Source organism: Canis lupus, chromosome 6 (genome assembly GCF_048164855.1).
Source record: "Canis lupus baileyi chromosome 6, mCanLup2.hap1, whole genome shotgun sequence".
NCBI classification, from domain to species: Eukaryota; Metazoa; Chordata; class Mammalia; order Carnivora; family Canidae; genus Canis; species Canis lupus.
The window spans coordinates 51,260,343-51,279,537 of NC_132843.1; the positions used below are offsets into that span (position 1 = coordinate 51,260,343).

Sequence of the window (19,195 nt, forward strand, 5' to 3'; positions counted from 1 at the left end):
AGCTGACGTCCTTTGTTTCCAACTTCCGGAGTCACTGCCCCGAAGTGGGATTCTGGAGCAGAAGCCGAGCTGGGCCAGCTGAGGCGCTGGGTGTAATGACAATAGTGAACACTTGCAGAGCACTTACTAGGTGGCAGGGTTAGAACACGCACTTGGATGAATTTCCTCCTGGAGTTCTTGCCACAACTCAGTGAGGCTGGGTGAGCCAGACCATGAAATTGAAGTTTGGAGAGCAGCCTCAGGAAGGGCAGGAGTCGGAGCCAGAAGCTTCCCTCAGAGGCACTCTTCTGTTTGGCCTCTTGGAGGCCAGGGGTGTGGACCAGAGACGTGGACCAGGCTCTGTATCCTGTCCAAGCAGTTGGGAAGTGGTCTCTAAGGCAGCACACAAAAACAGAGCCCCACCAGCATCCTCAGCCAGAGGACTAGGTTGGAAGAGGAGTCAGGAAAGGGATTATCAGTGAGGTGGGGTGAGCCCCGGGAAAACAATTCCCATCTATTCCAGATTGCTCAGGAAGCTCACGTGGTTTCAGCTCAGGAGACTGGGAGCCCCATGTGGCTGGAACTCCCAGCTCGAGGTCCATCCCTTGTCATCTGCCTGTCAATTCCTTCATTTTCCATTCGTATCAATTCCTCTCAACACTGGGAACTTCTGGCCACAGTTGGATGTCCCTGGTGACCCTCTAGATCCTTATGTGTGCCCCTCCCTGCCCTCAACACCCCACTCCTGGCATCCTCTGACCCCTCCTCTCAGCAGGCAGCCCATCCATCCCAGCTTCCCCTTCAGCTCCCTCCACCTCCACCCCCCATTCTCCCAGCCTCATCAGGAGCACAGTCCTCTGACCCTCACTCCCTTGCAAATCTTAGTTATTTTCTGAAAAGCGCACGATGCTCTATACCAGTACATCTTAAGCTTTAATGTTCCTGTGATTCACCTGGAGATTTGGGAAAAGCACAGCTGCTGAATATGTAGGTCGAGAGAGGTCTGAGGTTCTGCATTTCTAGTGGACTTCCAGCTGATCCCAATGCTGCCAGTTGGGGGACCACTTTGAGTAGCAAGTGTCTAGACTCTAGGTTGTTAGCTTCTTAGTTTGGGGATTCTGATTTTAAAAGAGGCATTGACAAATAAAACAGTATCTGGGGTGATCAAGCTGTGGTGATCAGACTGTGAGGCAAGTCTGGAAATGAGGTCTTTTAAGGGTGGTTTGGAGCAATTTAGTACATTTGGTAAAGGAAAAACAAACCAAAGGGAATGAGAAGCCAGGTGAGGAGCCTCTCCAAATAGGTGAGAGCAAACTTGCTGGTCCTGTCCTAGAGGATAGAAGAAGGACCAAGCAATCCAGATCGATGTGTCTTGAGCACAAATTCCCACAAAATGCTCAGTGAAAGGATGCTTCCACAGTCCTGTAAATTCAGTGTGCACACAGTGTCTATCTTCTCAGAGGTTTTTTTTTTTAAAATATTTATTTATTCATGAAAGACACACAGAGAGAGGCAGAGACATAGGCAGAGGGAGAAGGAGGTTCCTCTCAGGGAGCCCGATGTGAGACTCAATCCTAGGACCCCGGGATCATGACCTAAGCCAAAGGCAGATGCTCAACCACTGAGCCACCCAGGTGCCCCTTTTCAGAGGTTTATAGAGTACATGAGTATATTAAAGGCTCTGAGAAGTCATGCAGGGAAGGAACTGGTCTAACTCTGTAGAGCCATGAAACCACATTTTCACTGCTAATACCCTTAACTGTCATCCAGTAGTGGTGTTCTCTGTGAGAGGGGAAAGGACTGGTTTGTGGCAGCAGCATAAAAACCCATGTATGCCAGGAGGAAGTCTCTGAAGAAAGCTCTCCTTGAATGTGGCATCTGACGATATACTTTGGGTTCTGGGTTCCTCTGTCAAATGACTAGATCAGTGGTTTTCAGACTTTAAACTTGGGCACGTGATTTAAAGTAAAAATGTGGTGCAAAATGCATTTGTAAAGAGAGGCTCTGTGGGAATCAGGGCTGGGGCCCCAGGCCCTTCACGGAAGCTGTCCCCAGAGCAGAGATGGCTGCACTAGGCCCCGGGTGCCCCCAGCAGGCCAGCGTCCCTCCTGTGACTCTGTGTCTGCCTTTGCTTTATTTATTTATTATTTATTATTAAAGATTTTATTCGTTTGTTCATGAGACACACAGAGAGAGAGACAGAGACAGAGAGAGGCAGAGACACAGGCAGAGGGAGAAGCAGGCTCCATGCAGGGAGCCTGATGTGGGACTCGATCCCTGGACTCCAGGATCAGGCCCTGGGCCGAAGGCAGGCGCTAAACTGCTGAGCCACCCAGGGATCCCCTGCCTTTGCTTTTAGACGGATGTTCCCCGTCCTGAAGATTAGTGTCTCGGGGCTGGACCCCAACGCCATGTACTCCCTCCTGCTGGACTTTGTGCCCACGGACAGTCACCGCTGGAAGTACGTCAACGGGGAGTGGGTTCCCGCAGGCAAGCCAGAGGTCTCCAGCCACAGCTGCGTCTACATCCACCCGGACTCCCCCAACTTCGGGGCCCACTGGATGAAAGCCCCCATCTCCTTCAGCAAAGTGAAGCTGACCAACAAGCTCAACGGAGGTGGGCAGGTAGGATCTGGCCGCCCGGCCGCAGCACTGCACCAATCAAGAAATATCAAGGGTGCATTTAGGCAATTAGAGGGGTCCTCACCGGCCTCTTCTCCCACGGAAGCCAATTATTCCCCGGAGTCCAAATGTGAACGGGAATAAACAGCTCTTAATTGGTACTTTCAGTTTTTAATGGACTTCCTGATGTGAAGAGAGAGTGAGAGAGTGCAGGAGTTGACTTAATCATCCAGGGCCCTTTCATAGTTCCGTCTTGTGTGTGGTGCTTTTTACCCAGTGCGGGGAGGAGATGTTTGTGGGTACCGGGGTTTTGTTGTGCTCTCTCCTCTTTTTTGGTGTAAGTGGCATGTTGGCAATAGACAAAGACCTTGATAAAAAGCTGCTCCTAAATGAAATAATTGCTGCCTCCACTTGGGCATTATGATAATTGTCAATAGAATACTGAAGCGGCTTTGGGTTTTCAGAAAAACAAACAAGCCTTAAATAAGGAAGGTTTTACTTAAGGTCTCCGATTAGAGTAAACAAGAATTCGGGGCTTTCTCCTCTTTTATTTTCTCCGGGAGGCTTGTGAATACTAGCATCCTGTGAAAGGTCATGATTTATAGGATGTAGCCGCTTTGGGGACAGAGCCGAGGCTCCCTGCTCTCTGTGTCGTCAGCCCCTGTGGCCCTGGGCCTTGGACCTCGCCTCCTCTGAGCCCCCTGCTTAGCCAGCAGGGAGCCCCCCCACCCCGGGGGACGAGGAGGAAGAGGTGAGCTGCCCAGATCTGGGCAATGTTCCGAAGGTCCCAGTTCTCTATTAAAATAGGAAACTGAAAAGTAAACTGTTCTTGCCTCCCCCATTTCACAAAGCTCTGTATGAACCACAAGGAGCCGCTCTGGGTGACGGGCAGGTGTCAGGTGTTGGATATTATCACTCTTGACACAGTGGCTTGCGAGGTGCAGCCATGCCAGCATGTGGAGATACTAGGATTCCTCCTGTGAGGAAAAGGACTATGTTTTAATGGATTGAAATCCACATTGTTCTGGAAATAGGGAGAGGGAAAAAGAAAGGATGGCAAGATTGGGGCAGAGAACTGACACACTTTAGAACAACTTTCTGGCAACCCTGGCATAAGCTCTGATGTTATGCTCTCTGGGAGCTTCTGAAAAACTATCCTCCCCACCCCCCCATTCAGATCTCAGATGAGGGAATCAGGGAATCGAAGGACCCGCTTGGTGGCCCTGACCTGGCCGGGGGCTGGGCCCGGGCTAACAGAGACGCCAGCTGGTTATCACCCCTGCTACCACAGGCTCTGCATGGCGTCTCCTTCTCTCCTTCTCCCACTTCAACAGATAATGTTGAATTCCCTGCATAAATATGAACCCCAGGTTCACATAGTGCGTGTTGGAGGCGCCCACCGAATGGTGATGAACTGCTCCTTCCCTGAAACCCAGTTCATAGCTGTGACTGCCTATCAGAATGAGGAGGTAAGTGTCTGTGGCTGCGTGTGTGTAAACATCCCCCAGAAGAGTGTGGGAGGATGGGGACCCAGTGTGGATGGAAGGTGGGTTTTCCAGGATCTCAGAGATCTCAGCAGAGATGAAACTCAATACTGGGTAGCCCTTTCCATTCCGTCTCGCCTGTTTGCAGAAGGCCTGTGGGTGCTTCCCCTCCAGGAGCCTGGAAGGCACGCATGTGCTTGGCTGAAGCCAACAGAAGCCCTGGGGTCTTTGGTTTTGGGCCCAGTGTGCCCTTGGCCTGCTCAGAGCTGGGTGAGCTCCTGTGCTGGGAGCAGGTCTGTGAGGCTTGATCCACGTGTGCCCTCCTCTGGGTTGGTTATGCTGTCTGTCTTGTTTGCACACTCTAGGGCTCCCCAGGCCTGCTGGTCATCAGAAGCCCTGGGGAGGGTTGGATTCTTTCTGACTAAACTTAAAAAAATTTTTTTTTAAGTAATACGTGTTGGGGCACCTGGGTGGCTCAGTGGTTGAGTGTCTGCCTTTAGCTCAGGTTGTGATCCTGGGGTCCTGAGATCGAGTCCCACATCAGGTTCCCCGTGGGGAGCTTGCTTCTCCCTATGACTATGTCTCTGCCTCTCTGTCTCTTTTGAATAAATAAGTAAAATCTTTTAAAAAAGGTAAAATAATATGTTTGTTAAAGAAACCCCCACATAATAAATAGTACAGAAGTATGTTCAGTGAAAATAAAAAGGAAAAAGATAAAAGTGATCTCTTTTCCTCCTACCTTTTGAATCCCATTCCCCAAGGACCTCACAAATAATAGCTTAAAATATTCCCCCCCATATTCTATGTATATATAAATGTGTATGAGAATATAGACTTCCTCACATAAATTGGCTCATGTTATATATATTAGTCTGCAAGTTTCTTTTTTTTTCTATTTAACTGTATATTATGGATATATTCTCTGTAGTTAGATTTAAGCCTATCTCTTTTTTCTGAAGTGCCTGCAGAAGATATACCATATTTTAGCCAATCAGCTCCCCACTGACGGACATTTGGTGATTTACAGTTAGTTGTTTTATTTGCTATTATAAGTAATGCTGCAAAGAATATCCCGGGACATCCACAACCACTGTTGTTTGCTTGCATGGATGGACACCTAGAAATGGCATTGCTTGTCAAGGAGAGTGTGGGTTTAGAATCCCGAGATATCACCAAATGGCCTCCTACAAAGAGCATTACTCATCTGCAGTCCCCGTACCATTTCTGACACTGGTGATTATCAGCCTTTTTTCAGCTTTGATAATCTGATAGGTAAAACAGAACAAAACAAACCAGAAACCCAAAAGGTACCTTTTTGCTGCTTTCATCTACATTTCTTTATTTGGAAACTTTAAAAGATTTTGGGCTCCCACCCAGCCAACTGAGTCAGAATCTCCAGGGATGGCACCCAGAATCCGTAGTTTCTAGAGTCTTCCTAAAGGATTCTGATGAGCATTCAGGTTTGCAAACTACTCCCTTAGTGCCTATAGGTACAATTGAGCTGTAGACTGAACTCCCATCACAGATGTGCAGAGAAAATGTCATTTCTTTTCTACAAGAAAAGGATCTCAGAGACCTCAGCAGAGATGAAGCTAAACAGTGGGGTAGCCCTTTCCATTGCCTCTTGGCTTATTTGAGGAAGGTCTATGGGTACTTCCCCTCTGGGAGCCTAGAAGGCACACTTTTGCATTGAAGCCAACAGAAGCCCTGGGGTCTGGGCTCTTGGCTGAGCCCCTCCAGCAGGCTGGTGGGAATAGAAGTTAAATATTTGATCATTTCAACAGGCCCTCAGGTGGTACTGTGTTCCAGATGGCCCTCCCTCTCCTGCTTCTGTCCCTAGGATGGAGTTTGGGTCTTTGAGGGGAGGGTGTGATTTTTGCAACTCTAGAGGGTGCGTGTGGGTGTTGGGGACCGTGTGTGAGCCACCTCTGGTCTCCAGGGCAATGACCCTGCCCACTTCTTGCTGCCTGCTCCCTTAGTCCACAGCCAGCAGAATTTGTCATCTGGTTGTCCGCTGGGTGAGTGCCCCGAGCTCTTCCTGGATACATGCTAGCCAGTCCCCTCTGAACCACCAGCCTGGCTAAGGCTGCTTCTCAGGCAGGCTACCCAGCCTGAGGTCATATTCTAGCTGTGATTATGCCCCATGGGAATCAAGCCCAGGAGAATCCAACCTCGGAGCCTCCCTCTGCTGCCAACACTTTTCTGCCAAGTTGATGTTGATGCACCATGAGAGGGAGCGGGCCGTTGGTGGATGTTGGTCTCTCTATGCACCTGACTCCTCCAGGTTTAGACAGGGAGAAAGACCAGGGCATGCACATCAGACTCTGGCTCTCCTGCTTCCCCTGATTTCTTCCCCATTCCCGGGTCAGAAAGAGTGGTGCTTTTATTTAACTTTTCTTCCTTGTACTAGGCCCTTGCTGAAATAAATGTTTTTTTCTTTTTTAAAAGATTTTATTTATTAATTTGGCAGAAAAAGAGAGAGTGAGTGAGCACAAGCAGGGGGAGCCACAGACAGAGGGAGAGGGGGAAGCAGGCTCCTCGTTGAGCAGAGAAGCTAGCTGATGTGGGGCTCAATCCCAGGACCCCAGGATCATGACCTGAGCAGAAGCAGATGCTTAACCGACTGAGCCACCCAGGTGCCCCATAAACATCCTTTTCAATGCTTATTTATTCAACAAATATTTGTTGACTATTATTGCCTGCTAGGAATAGTGCGATGGGCATCACAGATGTGTGTGCTGCCCTCAAGCCCGTACATCCCTGGAGGAGAAGCCATAAGCAGACAGACCTCATATATGTGTATATGCTGTCTGGTGGCTCTGAAGAAGAATGAAGCCAGTGAAGGCCGGCGGGATGGAGTGACAGCGGGTGGGAGTGATAATCAGTGTTTGTATTAACGTGGCCTGAGTAAGTGATCACTTAAGACTTAGGGAGTGATGCTGGACCGTGCTCTCTGGGAGACGTGGATTCACACCAGCATCACTCTGACTGTTTCCAGTGACTAGAAAAGTAAGTGACATGGTGGGAGAGGTGGGGGGTGGTGTTCAATAATTTAAAAAAAGTTGATGAATAAATAAAAGAAGGAATGCCAGATTTAGCACATTGGACTCTGCATATTTCTAACGCTTCAGCCTTTCTTTGCTCACTTCACACTGCGTTTCCCATTTTCACCTCAGGCCACAACACAAGGCTCTTTGTCAGAGAGTGCTAGTAATTTAGTGCAGAAGTAAGCAAAGAAACATGGAGAGGGAGAAAAAGAGAGAGGGGAATTATACTGATTTTACAGAAATTCACAGGCAAAGACAAAGGTGTTCATCCATGTTCTACCTTCACTAATGCTTCTTGTCTTTGTAAACATAAGATAACAGCTCTCAAAATCAAGTACAACCCTTTTGCCAAAGCCTTCTTGGATGCCAAGGAAAGGTGAGTAGAGAAATGTCAGTAAAATCTTCTGAGCTGACTTCTGCAAATGTGAAATTTATGCTCATCTTGAAAGGAACTTGCATTACCTTTGATAGAATTAGGTATGTTAACATTCAATTCCATATTCAACAAAATCAATGAAATTCAACAAACTCTAATGATCTGTCCCTTGTAACAGAGCTCTAGGAGAACCTCTAACTGGCAAATGTTTGGTCAACTCTGTTTTACTACCAATTATTGAAAGTAACACAAGCGCATATTAAAAAATAAGTAATTTAAATTTTTAATAATTCACTCTGCCCTTCCTCCAATTATCTCTGAGTTGCATGGTTTCAATAATTTTTTTAACCGCATGTAATCCAGGAGAGGTGAGTGATTCATATGACTAGTTCATAAAGGTCAGATCTTCATATCTGTCAGGTCTGAGAGAAGACCACACAGAGACTTCTGGGGATCACTTCTCTGCCTTTTGGCTAAGATCAAGTGTCATATCTGTTCTTATCATTTCAGAGACTTCTGGGATGGTGGATGGTAATGCTATCACTTTAGTGGCTCCATATCTTTGTGTTTTTCCTTTCCATTCTAGAAAAAAAATAAAAGAATAATGGTCCTTATTGACTTCTATTAAAGGGCTTTGTCCTGTTAATATTTGATTTAATTTAATTTTGGATAACTAAAGGGCTAAAGAAAATCTGATGTGTGAGATGAATAAGACTTTGAGTAGGTCGTCCTGACTTGAACTCCTGTCTTGGCCATTTCCTGGCTATTTGATCTTATATAAGTCACTTTACCTCTCTGAGATCCACTTTTCAAATCTGCCAAGTGGGGATAGCAATATTTTCCTTGTGGGATTATTGATGGATCTAGCATATCACAGGTGTGCTTGTGCCCTAGGTCCTATGCAAGTCCTAGCTGTTGTTATTGCTTGAATTTTGTCAGGCCGGAGCACTAAGTGCAAGCCACTGAGATCAAACTAAATAGGAATAGCTATAAATACGGCAAATTAGAGTCACATCAAATTGCAATTCAAAGAGGGATTGATTAGATTATTAGATAAAGTACCCTGGATGAAGAAGAGGGGAGAGATTTGAGATAAGAGGTGTTTGATTTTCTTATTCTAAGAAATGTGTTGCTTTCCAAAGAGAATTTGGGGTAGACTTTTGGCTGGACTTGGGTAATATGCTGGACAGCGATGGTGCCCTTTTCCTTCTCTTTCAGGAATCACCTAAAAGACATTCCGGAAGCTGTCTCTGAGAGCCAGCATGTGGCCTATTCTCACTGTGAGTTGGGTGAACACTGGGTGGGCCACACCTGGGGGACACTGGGAGCCATCTTCCACCCTACTTAGACTCCACCTGTTGTGAATGCTCATGGCCCTTTCCAAAGCTTCTCTCAAGACTCAACAGGTTATTTCTTCCACTCGAGACAAGTGTGTGCCCTTTCCAGAATTCCCAGAAAAAACCGGTGTTCCTGAGGGGCTGGACCGGATCTCAGGTGGGAGATAGGAACGGGAGTGATGGATCTCTCATACTCGAGTTTTCATGTCCCAGAGGCTGACTGTCTCAGGTGCATTCTGGGAGTATCTCCACTCTCCACTCTTGTTGGTCTGGCCTGGATTGCCCTGTTCTTAGTGTTCACTTATTTTTGAGTTGGTTGGCAGCACGATGCTTCAGGCAGGCTGTGGCCTTACATGTGGCGAGGAGTCTGGGAGGCTGCCTGGACAGCCACAGGTATGCTGCTGGGGACTCTGTGGGTGCTGGGTGTCCCCAACAGGGTGCTGGCCTCCCCATGTCTGGATGGCAGGGGAGACTCTATGAGGGAGGAAGTCCCCTAAAGCTGCAGCAGAAACCCAGGCCAGTGATGTCAGAGCAGAATGTTAACCCGGGTGTTGTAGAAACTTTAATGAGAATTGTGGTTCTCTCAGGTGTTCTCTGCCATCGTCCAGCTCTGGGCTTCTCTTCTCACACCTCTTCCCCTAAGCATTTGCACGTGTTCCAGTGCAGAGCTACAGCAGCCCAGAAAGTGAGCAGCTCTCAGAAAAACACCTTTTAAAGTGACCTGTATTATAATAGTAACAGCCCAAACATTTTTTTTATTTATTTATGAGAGAGAGAGAGAGAGAGAGGAAGAGGGGCAGAGACACAGGCAGAGGGAGAAGCAGGCTCCATGCAGGGAGCCCGATGTGGGACTTGATCCTGGGACTCCAGGATCATGCCCTGGGGCGAAGGCAGGCACTAAACCGCTGAGCCACCTAGGGATCCCAGAACTGCATCATTTTTAAGCTCACGTGTTACAGTCTTCTCAGCGAACTTCTTGCGGGGGGGGGGGGGGGGGGGGAGGGGTGTCTATTATTTGTGGCAAACCAAGTGGGCAGGAGCCTGGTTCGGGGTGACCCCCTGCCTGGCTTTGCCCACTGGACACCTGCATTGAGAACATTTTCTTTCTTTCCAATTTGGATTCCTTTTCTTCTTTCTTTCCTTTTTCATTCAAAAACAAATTTCTTTCTTTTTTTTTTTTTTTAACAAATTTCTTTTTTAAAAAATATTTACTTATTTATTCATGAGAGACACAGACTGAGAGAGAGGCAGAGACCTAGGCAGAGGGAGAAGCAGGCTCCTCGCAGGGATCCCGATGTGGGACTCGATCCCAGATCCCAGATCGTGACCTAAACCGAAGGCAGGCACCCAACTGAGCCACCCAGGCATCCCCCAAAACAAATTTCTATGAAATGTTTTATAGCCTTCCAAAATGTTCTGCAAGATTCCTGCTTGGGTGTGCCAGCCAGCTCCCCTACTTGTTGCTTTCAGAATCCTCTGTGGGGTGACGAGGGGAGCCATCGTGCCTCCTCTTGCTTGGAGTGGGAGCTAGAGACACTTTCCCACCGGGCAGAAAGCGACCTTCCCTCCTGTGTAACCACATTAAACATTCCCTAGTAGCTGGCGATCACCCATACATCTAACGTCCCCTTCTCAGACCAACTTTTAATTTGACTCAAGTTAAGTCAGAAGCAACTTAACTTTTGCATTTCTGTCACTTATTCATTCAAATGGTTTTTTGTATAGCTCTGTTCCAGGGTTCCTCAAGAGGCTTTCCAAACTTTGATAGGAACTGCCGTCCTTCTCCAAAGAGGCCAGCCTGTCTGCTAACGTGGAGGGGGAGTGACGGTGGGGGTGGTCTCCGTCTCTACCTGGGCCGACATTCCGTGTCGTTCACACAGGGTCACCATGTGTAAAGTGGCTGGAAACCTGACTTCTGGTGTGGAAGTTCAGGCTCTGTGTCTTCCTCTTGTCTATTCCAGTGGGAGGCTGGATCTTTTCCAATCCGGATGGAGTGTGCGCAGCAGGAAATGCCAATTACCAGTATGCTACCCCCTTGCCTCTGTCTGCTCCCCACACCCACCACGGCTGCGAGCCCTATCCTGGCCTCCGAGGGCACCGGCAGGCTCCCTACCCTTCGGCCTACATGCATAGAAACCATTCTCCCTCAGGTGTGTGATTTTGCTAATTAAACCCTTGGGTGTAGGGGTGAGGGGCGGGGGTGGTGGTGCAGAGAAATGGTCAACAGCAAGTAGTAAAAAGAAGTATCTGAAGCTGGTATCCCTTTCATCTCATATATGTAATAGTATTGTATATTATTATTTTGATGTTTTATTTTATATACACTAGTAGTTGATTATGTAATTATGACATTATTGGTGTTTTATAATTATTTCATAAGACAGTCTCCTGGTTTCTAATGGGTGTGAAGGGCCCCCTCCCAGGGCACCAGTGTACTCTGCATTTCAGGATGTGTGTCCAAAAGCCAAGTTGTGGGGGCTCCAGGATACCCAGCTCACTGCTTTCACCTGGCTGTTTTCTACACTTGTATTACATGGCTCCATCCAGGGGATACTGGGCCCAGTATTAGAGAGCTTTTAGGAAGATCTCTGGGAAGCTGGGTGACTCTACAACCAGACTTTTGTTTGGTTCAGTTGGAGACAGGCAAACTGGCTCTGATAATAACTTTTACAGTCTGCTTATCTAAGCTGATGCTGGTGGTTGTGTGCTTCTACCTCACTGACTGCTGTGTAGCCTCCCTTGGGCTTGGGAAAGCCCAGACCTTGCCTGCTTGTTAGATTTGTAGGGAGGAAGGGAGAAGGCAAGCCAAGGGCTGATTTCCCATTCAATTATTCATGTGACAGGTATTTATTGAGGGCTATCTGTGTGCTGGGTTCTGTCCATGAACAAATTAGAAAAATACCTTACCCTGCAGAGATTCTATTCTCATGTGGGGAGATTATCAGTAAATGAAAGAAAGAAATGATTCATGGCATGGGAGATGGAGGAGAGTGTTAAGATTCCACCCTTAGGGCCACCCTGAGCTCTACCTACAGAGGGCTTTCCTGGTCACCAGCTGCCTGGCTGTGTGTCCCTTTACATCCAACTCCTAGCAACCTTGAAATCTGCTTTCAGGAAGGAAGGAATAAAATGCAGCTTGATGATATCACAAAGTGGGCAGCATTCTCATTCTGTGTCCTGGTTCTTTCCTGGTCACAGCTTCTGAGCACCTGCTATGCACCAGGCCCTCTTCTAGATGGTGGGGATAGGAGGAGGACAAAGGTACAGTTTCTTCCCTGAAGAAGCTCAGGGCTACACGAATATAAAAATAATGAATTATAACACGGTGTAGTGAGAGCTCTCATGTGGTCCTCAGACCTGTTGTAGCATCACCTGGGAACTTGTTAGAAATGTAGACTCTCGGGTTCTCCTTCTGAAAGAGTCTACATTTTAACAAGATCCCTAGGTGATTCTCATGCACACTAAAGTTTGAGAAACATTCTGTGAAACACACAAGCCAAGGTGCTGTGGGAACGAAGGAAAAAGAACAACTAGAGTGGCCTAGAGGGATCAATGTTGAAGTTGAGATTTGCAGGATGAGTGGAAGCAGACAGAGGTGGGCGTGGGTAGGAGGGAAGGAGGATGGCAAGGGACCCAGGAGAGGCAAAGGCCATTCCAAGGAAGAGTAGTGTGAGCACAGGCATGAGGGGGGGAGGGCCTGGGGAGTCTGGGGGGGTGGATTTGGAACCAAGGGTAGCAGGAGAGGTAGAAGAGGCAGAGCTGAGGCTCAAGAGGCTGCAAATGCCACATCCTGAGGAGGAATGACTTGGCCAGCCAGGTGTATACACCAGAATCTTCTTCCTTGCTCTCCTCTTTCTCCCCCACTTCCTTTCTCTTATGTATGCACTAATGATGCAAATGGAGATTCAAAGACATAGAAGACACTGTTCTTGAGATGTTTAAATGTACTTGGGGTTGCTGAGAAGAGTAAGGCGCTGGTCCTCAGAAATTTCCTCTGGGGCACTGGTGGGTCTTTCGGCTTGTGCTGAGGGGATATTAACATGGGTCCTTTCTTAAAGGGGAGTGAATGTGATAGAGTGAATCAGACAGATCTGCATCACAAAAGGCATCCTCCAGGTCTCTGAGTTTCATCTATAAAGCAGAGAGGATGGCTCATTGCTGTGAAGATTAAAATATGAACAGTGTGTGGCATATGGTTGACATGGTATATCTGAGCCTGCTTCTTTTCTGCTAACTGGCCTCTGTAGCACCAACCATGGCTATATTTTGTCCTAAAATAATATCATTGGTCATCTTTATATGTTCTCTGAGCTTCATCAACTGAACTGTTGTTATTTCCCCAAAGTGAATTTGATAGAAAGCTCCAGCAATAACCTGCAAGTTTTCTCTGGACCTGACAGCTGGACTTCCTTGTCCTCCACACCCCACACCAGCATCCTGTCTGTACCCCACACCAGCGGGCCAATCAATCCAGGGCCTAGGTAAGACCAACTCCAGCAACTTCCTCATTGGTGGTCTTGGGGGTTTACATGAGCACTGGAGACTCAATTCGTTCTTTTTTCTTAGAGTGGCTTGCTTTAAGCCATTGTCCTGACTCCTAAGCCACTAGGAAGTGAAGCTAACAACAGGAAGGACTTTTCTATCTCAAGGAGAAGGGAGAGAAAAGCACCTGCTCACTTGTATGCTCTTTGTTTTGTGGTTTTGGTATTCTGTTTTCAAAGGGAAAAGACATCATGGCCTGGAATCATTTGTCTTGAACCAGTCAGAAATATTGTAAACTGTGGTGGTAGCAGATAGACCCTGACAGTAGAATTGAAGGCAAAATGTGTAAATAGACACTGACGATGGTCCGTGTTCTCATAAGCCACCTGTTCTATCAGGGGGATGGGCTGTGGGTGCCTGGCCTACAACCCAGGTAATAGAGCAGAGTGTGGCAGGTAGGGCCTGTGGCATAACTTGCACACCAGAGACCAGCGTTTCATTCTGGCTTCTGGAAATGGGTGTAGAAGGGAGGACAGGAAGGGACCTTGGAGCTTGATGGGCGTGGGCTTTAGTCTGGGTTTTGCCTCTTATTGACTTCGTACCTTCAGGTGGTTTTCTTGGCCTCACTGAGCTCCGCCTTTCTTATCGCTAAAATGGATATAATAGGGGTGACTCTGTAGGTTATGGTGAACCCAAAAGGAGAAAATGCATTAAAATGCTTGGTGAGCAGTAATGTCTACATAAATATCAGCTGTTACATTCAACACAGGTAGGCAGAATTTTGAGAAGGTCCAAAATAGGATTCAAAGTGAAAAGGTGGGTCTTGTGATTTGCTGGTCAAGAGAACGTTAGGAGAACATAGTGTTTTGGACTATGGCAAGGCTGTTCACGCTTCAGTGTGTGTTAGAATCACCTGGAAGGTTAAAATGCACAATCTGATGAACAGGGCTGGATTGGAGCTTGAGATTCTGCATTTGAACGAGCTCTTGTGTGTTGCTGGTGTTGCTGTTGGCTGTGACCTTGGTGGTTTTGACACTGATGCTGCCGTGGCGGTGAGCGTCTAGTGCTGTGCTGCCCCGTGCAGCTGCCACCGGCCGCCTGTGGCCACTGAAGCCCTTGCAATGCAGCGGGTCCCAGTGGAGGTGGGTGGTGTGGCACACATGCGAGCTTGAAGACTTAGTAGGATCAAAGAATAAGAATCTCAACCTTTTTTTTTTCCAACTTTTTTTTTAACTTCAAATGCATGTTTAAATGACAATATTTTGAACATTTTTTTGGATAAAATATGATTAACAATAAGTTTATTTTTTTCTTTTTCTTTCTTTTCTTTTTTTTTTTTTTAATATATGGCTACTAGAAAATTTAGCCTTGTGGTTGTGGCTCATGTTTTCTATCTGTTGGACAGTGCTCGAGTGGATTATCTAAGGGAAAAGCACAGATTTGGGTTGTGGCAGGAAGTGAGAAAGTGAGTCCTTGAACCTATTAAATGATCGTGTGGCAGATTCTGTCCTAGATACTCTATGGAAGTCATTTATGGTATTCAAAGACATCCGCAGGCTGGCATTAAAATTCCTATTTTACTGTTGGACAGATGAAAGCTCAGAAGCATTAGACATGTCCTGAAGGTCACACAGTAAAGTAACTGCATGGTTTTCCCACTGGCCCGTGAAGCATCAGGAAGGGGCCCTGCCCTGAGCAATGTTATAGAAGCGTCTCTTCTGGAGATCAGGCCCCAAATCTCAGCAAGCTGAGCTGGCTAAAACCCAAACAAGCAACCAGCAAACACCCCAAGCCTGGGCTTCTGCAGGTTTCCTATGGCCCAGTGAGGTCCGTAGTCTCCAGACTGCAGCACAGACGCCAGCGTGGCATTGCTACCTCTGGTTCCCTCCAGTAGTGTGTTTAACCCACTACTGACTCCATAAAGATTTTGCTAGAGAATAGCGAAATGTGCCCGGTACCATCATTACATAATGAGCCTAGTCTCACGCAGTGTAGTATCTGGTGATGCAGAGAATCTAAAATGTCAGGACATGGGGATGGCTGAAGGCTTAGAGCATTGGCGTTTATCGTGCCTGTTCCAACGGCAGGCATTTTTGTCTCTGTTCAGGTGCAAAAATTGCTACCCCTTACAATCCACTGGAAAGCTTGTAAAGATCCTGATACCTGGGCTGCATGCCAGATTGGTTGAATCAGGATCTCTGGTGGTAACACCCAGGCCTCAGTATTTTGCAACCTGTTAGGTGATGCCAATGTGCAGCCAGGTTTGCACTGGCTTTAGAATGAAAGAAGTCCAAGGAGGTGGTCTAGCTCCCCCAGCCTTTCTGCCAGGCACCAGAGCTATTGGGTGGAGACCAGGAATGGAAGAGTTGCTTATAACAACCACCCTTTGGTGAGTGCCGTGTGCTCTCCTGTGCTCACATCTTCTTATTCGATTGTCATAATAGTATCTGTAATGTGCACATAATCATTGCTCTGTCTTGAAGATGGAAGCTGGGACTCAGAGGTGTGATTGGACAAAGGTCATGGAGGCAGTAGGCAGGGGAGCTGGGATGCGAACCCAACTTTTCTGACACCTGTGTGTCCTGGTTGCTCTGCTATGTCAGCTCTCTTGCCAGTGAGGGGTCTCCCTTGCAGGCTTGCTGTCCAGATTCCCTCCTTTTGCTCTCCTGCTCTTCCACGCAGGCTGCAGGGCAGGCCTCCAGAAATGAGATGCTGTGTTCCAAATCAAACTTGCTAGGGGCAGGGCCAAGCATGGAAATTCAGGTCAGGACAGCTATTGTACGCTTATCCCACTACATTTCACTACTTCCCTTGGCTTCTCCACAAAAACAGGGCCCTTCTGTGTCAGAGCTAGAAACAAAGCTGTGGCTAGGCGCCCTCTTCCTAGGCCTGGGCCCCTCGCACTGCGTTTGTGCAGAGCAGCATGCAGGTCTTTCTGGCAGCGTCATCAAGCATTCTGTGTCTCTCTCTGCAGCCCCTACCCGTGCCTGTGGACCATCAGCAACAGTGGCGGGGGCCCTGCCGGGCCAGGCCCAGACGTGCACGCCAGCTCCCCGGGAGCATTTCTTCTGGGTGGCCCAGCGGTGACTTCGCCCCTCTCTGCCCAGGCACCCACTTCAGCAGGTGTGGAGGTTCTGGGGGAGCCCTCGCTGACCAGCATCGCTGTGTCTACTTGGACAGCGGTGGCCTCACATCCCTTCTCGGGCTGGGGTGGCCCGGGTGGGGGAGGGCACCATTCTCCCTCCTCACTGGATAGTTAGGCAGGATCCTAGGGCAGGGGTCAGTGGAGAACCTTCTCTGTGTAGAGCATTTAGAAACCCCATGTACTGATTCTAGTGAGTTAGACTGCAGGGCTCCCCACCCAGTGAGCTGGAGGGTGGGGTGGATTATGGCAGATGGTTTAGTTTGGTGATGTGCCCTGGTTTCTTTTTGCACTCCCATTTTCTCTGCAGCTCATCTGTGACATGCTTAGGTAACCAAAGTTCATGGACATCCTTCCCTGGCCCTGCCCCTTACTTTCAAATGATTCTAGAAGGCCCCACTTCCTGTTCTGTGGAGGTGGTGCAAAGCTGTTAAGTGAGCTCTGAGTTTACCTAGATGAAGGCTTCCTAGGCTTGTGCAGCCCTGGAAAGTATCTGTGGCCACAGGGCTGCTGCTCTGAGACCAAGAGAGGGTGTAAGTCCCCAGAGTGAAGTTAACAAAAACAGAGCTAATCATGTATTACAGCAACGAGCCTGTAATTGAGGAAATTAGATCATGTCCTTCCCTTACTCGGAGACCTTCCATGGCACACCATTGCCCACAGAACGAAGTCATACCTCCTGACTATAAGGACACCCCCCTGCCATCTAGCCGCAGACCACATTCCCAGCTCCAGCTCCCTTCATCATCCCATTGGCAACCTGTGTTTCAGTGAAGGCAGACATTCTACCCCCATTGGCAAAACATTCGGTGTACTTTCCCACCTCTATGCCCCCCATGCCTGAAATATACTCTGTTCAGTCCCACCTGTGGGAATCCTGCCCATCCCCCGGGGACTGGCCAATGTGCCACTGCCTGTATCAGATGCCGGATGTGCCTAGCCTCGTTTACCTTGTCCGGCTCCCAGCCCTCCCATGGGTTTTGCCTGTTATTGAGCTCACCCCACTCTGCCTTGTGTTTTTGTTACCTGTGAGTGTGTCTCTCTCCCCCTAGACTGTGAGCCCCTTGGGGGGCGAGGACTAGCCTTCTTGTCTTCGTACCTCGCAGCACCTGGTACTGTGCCTTGTCTATAGTAGGTGCCCAATAAACTGAGTGCAATCGGTGTGCAGTGCATGTCTGCTGAAAGGACAGCTGTGGAGCTCACTGGGAGGCAGAGCTTGGAGACTCGCATCCGAGGCAGGGTAGTACATCAGGGTTGGGAACCCAGAACATGCTGGGTGTTATCCCAGGTTCCCTGTCTGAGGCACAGCAGGTTTGCAATGATTGATGACATGGAGACAGTGTGGGCTAGAGCGGTTACTTCCAAATATTGGTCCTTGGATCCCCTGTGCCAGGATCCCCAAGAGCAGCCGTTAGAAACACAGATTCCTGGGCACACTCCACGCCTACCGGATCAGAGTCTGTAGGGCTGGAGTCCAGGGATCTGCATGTCAAACACGTGCTCCAGGTAGCAGTTACAGAGCCAAGTTTGGAACCTCCCTGCCTAGAATAGAGAAGGAGAGTGATAAATATTGCAGGAACCTCATTTCAGATAAGAGTTTCAACCTCTTTCCCAGCCAAGGTTGTTGCTACAGCAGTAATGTAGCCAGTGAGCAAAGTCACTGTTTCTTGGGCTTGCCTTTTACCTTCTCTACCACTGCTGGACATGCTGAAAACTATGGGAATGAAGCTTCCAGACCTGCATGATGCACAACTGTTATCACCCTGCACTGACTGAACGGTCACTTGGGGTATGGAAGAAGGTTCTGCTCAGACCCTGGCAGTGGCTCAGCTGCTCCCACTACTGTTCCATCTGCTGAGCCCACACAAGTGCACCCCATGTGCAGACAGGACACTAATGAGTCCTTGGCTCTTTCTACAGGGAAGGGTCCTTAACATGCTATGCCTACCACTGTCTGATATTCCTGTGCCATTACATTTTTGGACTCAGATCTCTGGAAAGAGCGCCCCTCCAGCCATGTGGTGTCCCAGGAAGCCACCTTATGCTCTCAGGGTTGCCCGCGCAGTGCTCCAGGTCCCTAACTGGCTTGTGAGTGACCGAGGCACAATGTACCAACACGGCTGCACTTTGAGGAGCTGCCTGTTCAGCACGTCCCTGAGGCAGGAGGGCTTTGGGTTCTCTAGTTCCCCTGTGACAGCAAAGAGGCCATTAAGATATTAATATATCAGCATATCTGCAAGATGCTCTTTTGGTGAGTCTTAAAAAGTGGCTATTTCTCATTCTGATAGAAGGCCTAGCAGAGGTCACCAAAGCCAATAGTTAGGGACCCGAGGCTCGGTAAATACCATTAGGTCCATGAACCTGTCTCTAATCTTGCCCTTTCTACACCCCTCCCCCCAGTCTGGAGCAGATGAGAAATGGGCCCAGGTCAGAGAGCAAAAAAGAAGCTGGTAACCTTCTTTTTTCATTCATCTTGCTCAAGTGACTGGGTCCTCTGCAGAATGACAACGTAAGCATTAGCTGAGTTTGGAGTGATTATATCGCCTCCATCTTCTAAGATGCTCAGTGATGATTTTTATACACATGACATGATAGCTGGTTCTGTGTAAAAGGTCTCTTTGCAACATGTTAGCCCTGCAGCCAAAGCTACATGCTTTCTGGTGTTTTCTCCAGGTGGTCTGGGGCTAATTTCTGATTGGGAGAACAAACCTTGGTGGCTCAAGTCAT

At 48.2% G+C, this 19,195-nt stretch overlaps 1 protein-coding gene and 1 pseudogene across 3 annotated transcripts in view; both read left to right on the top strand.

Moving 5' to 3' along the window:
- Nucleotides 1-19,195, top strand: part of TBX19 (T-box transcription factor 19) — a 49,377-nt gene that overhangs the window by 22,498 nt on the left and 7,684 nt on the right. For 2 of the 3 annotated variants that reach the window (XM_072830501.1, XM_072830500.1), the window contains exons 2-8: nt 2,339-2,603; nt 3,935-4,069; nt 7,446-7,507; nt 8,726-8,787; nt 10,806-10,994; nt 13,190-13,325; nt 16,301-16,449. In XM_072830501.1, the coding sequence (XP_072686602.1) occupies nt 2,343-2,603; nt 3,935-4,069; nt 7,446-7,507; nt 8,726-8,787; nt 10,806-10,994; nt 13,190-13,325; nt 16,301-16,449 (994 nt within the window). In that variant the 5' untranslated portion in view covers nt 2,339-2,342. Of the gene's footprint in view, nt 1-2,338; nt 2,604-3,934; nt 4,070-7,445; nt 7,508-8,725; nt 8,788-10,805; nt 10,995-13,189; nt 13,326-16,300; nt 17,630-19,195 lie in introns of those variants that run through there. The other variant, XM_072830499.1, reaches the window with a different exon arrangement.
- Nucleotides 7,961-8,112, top strand: LOC140636160 (U2 spliceosomal RNA; annotated as a pseudogene).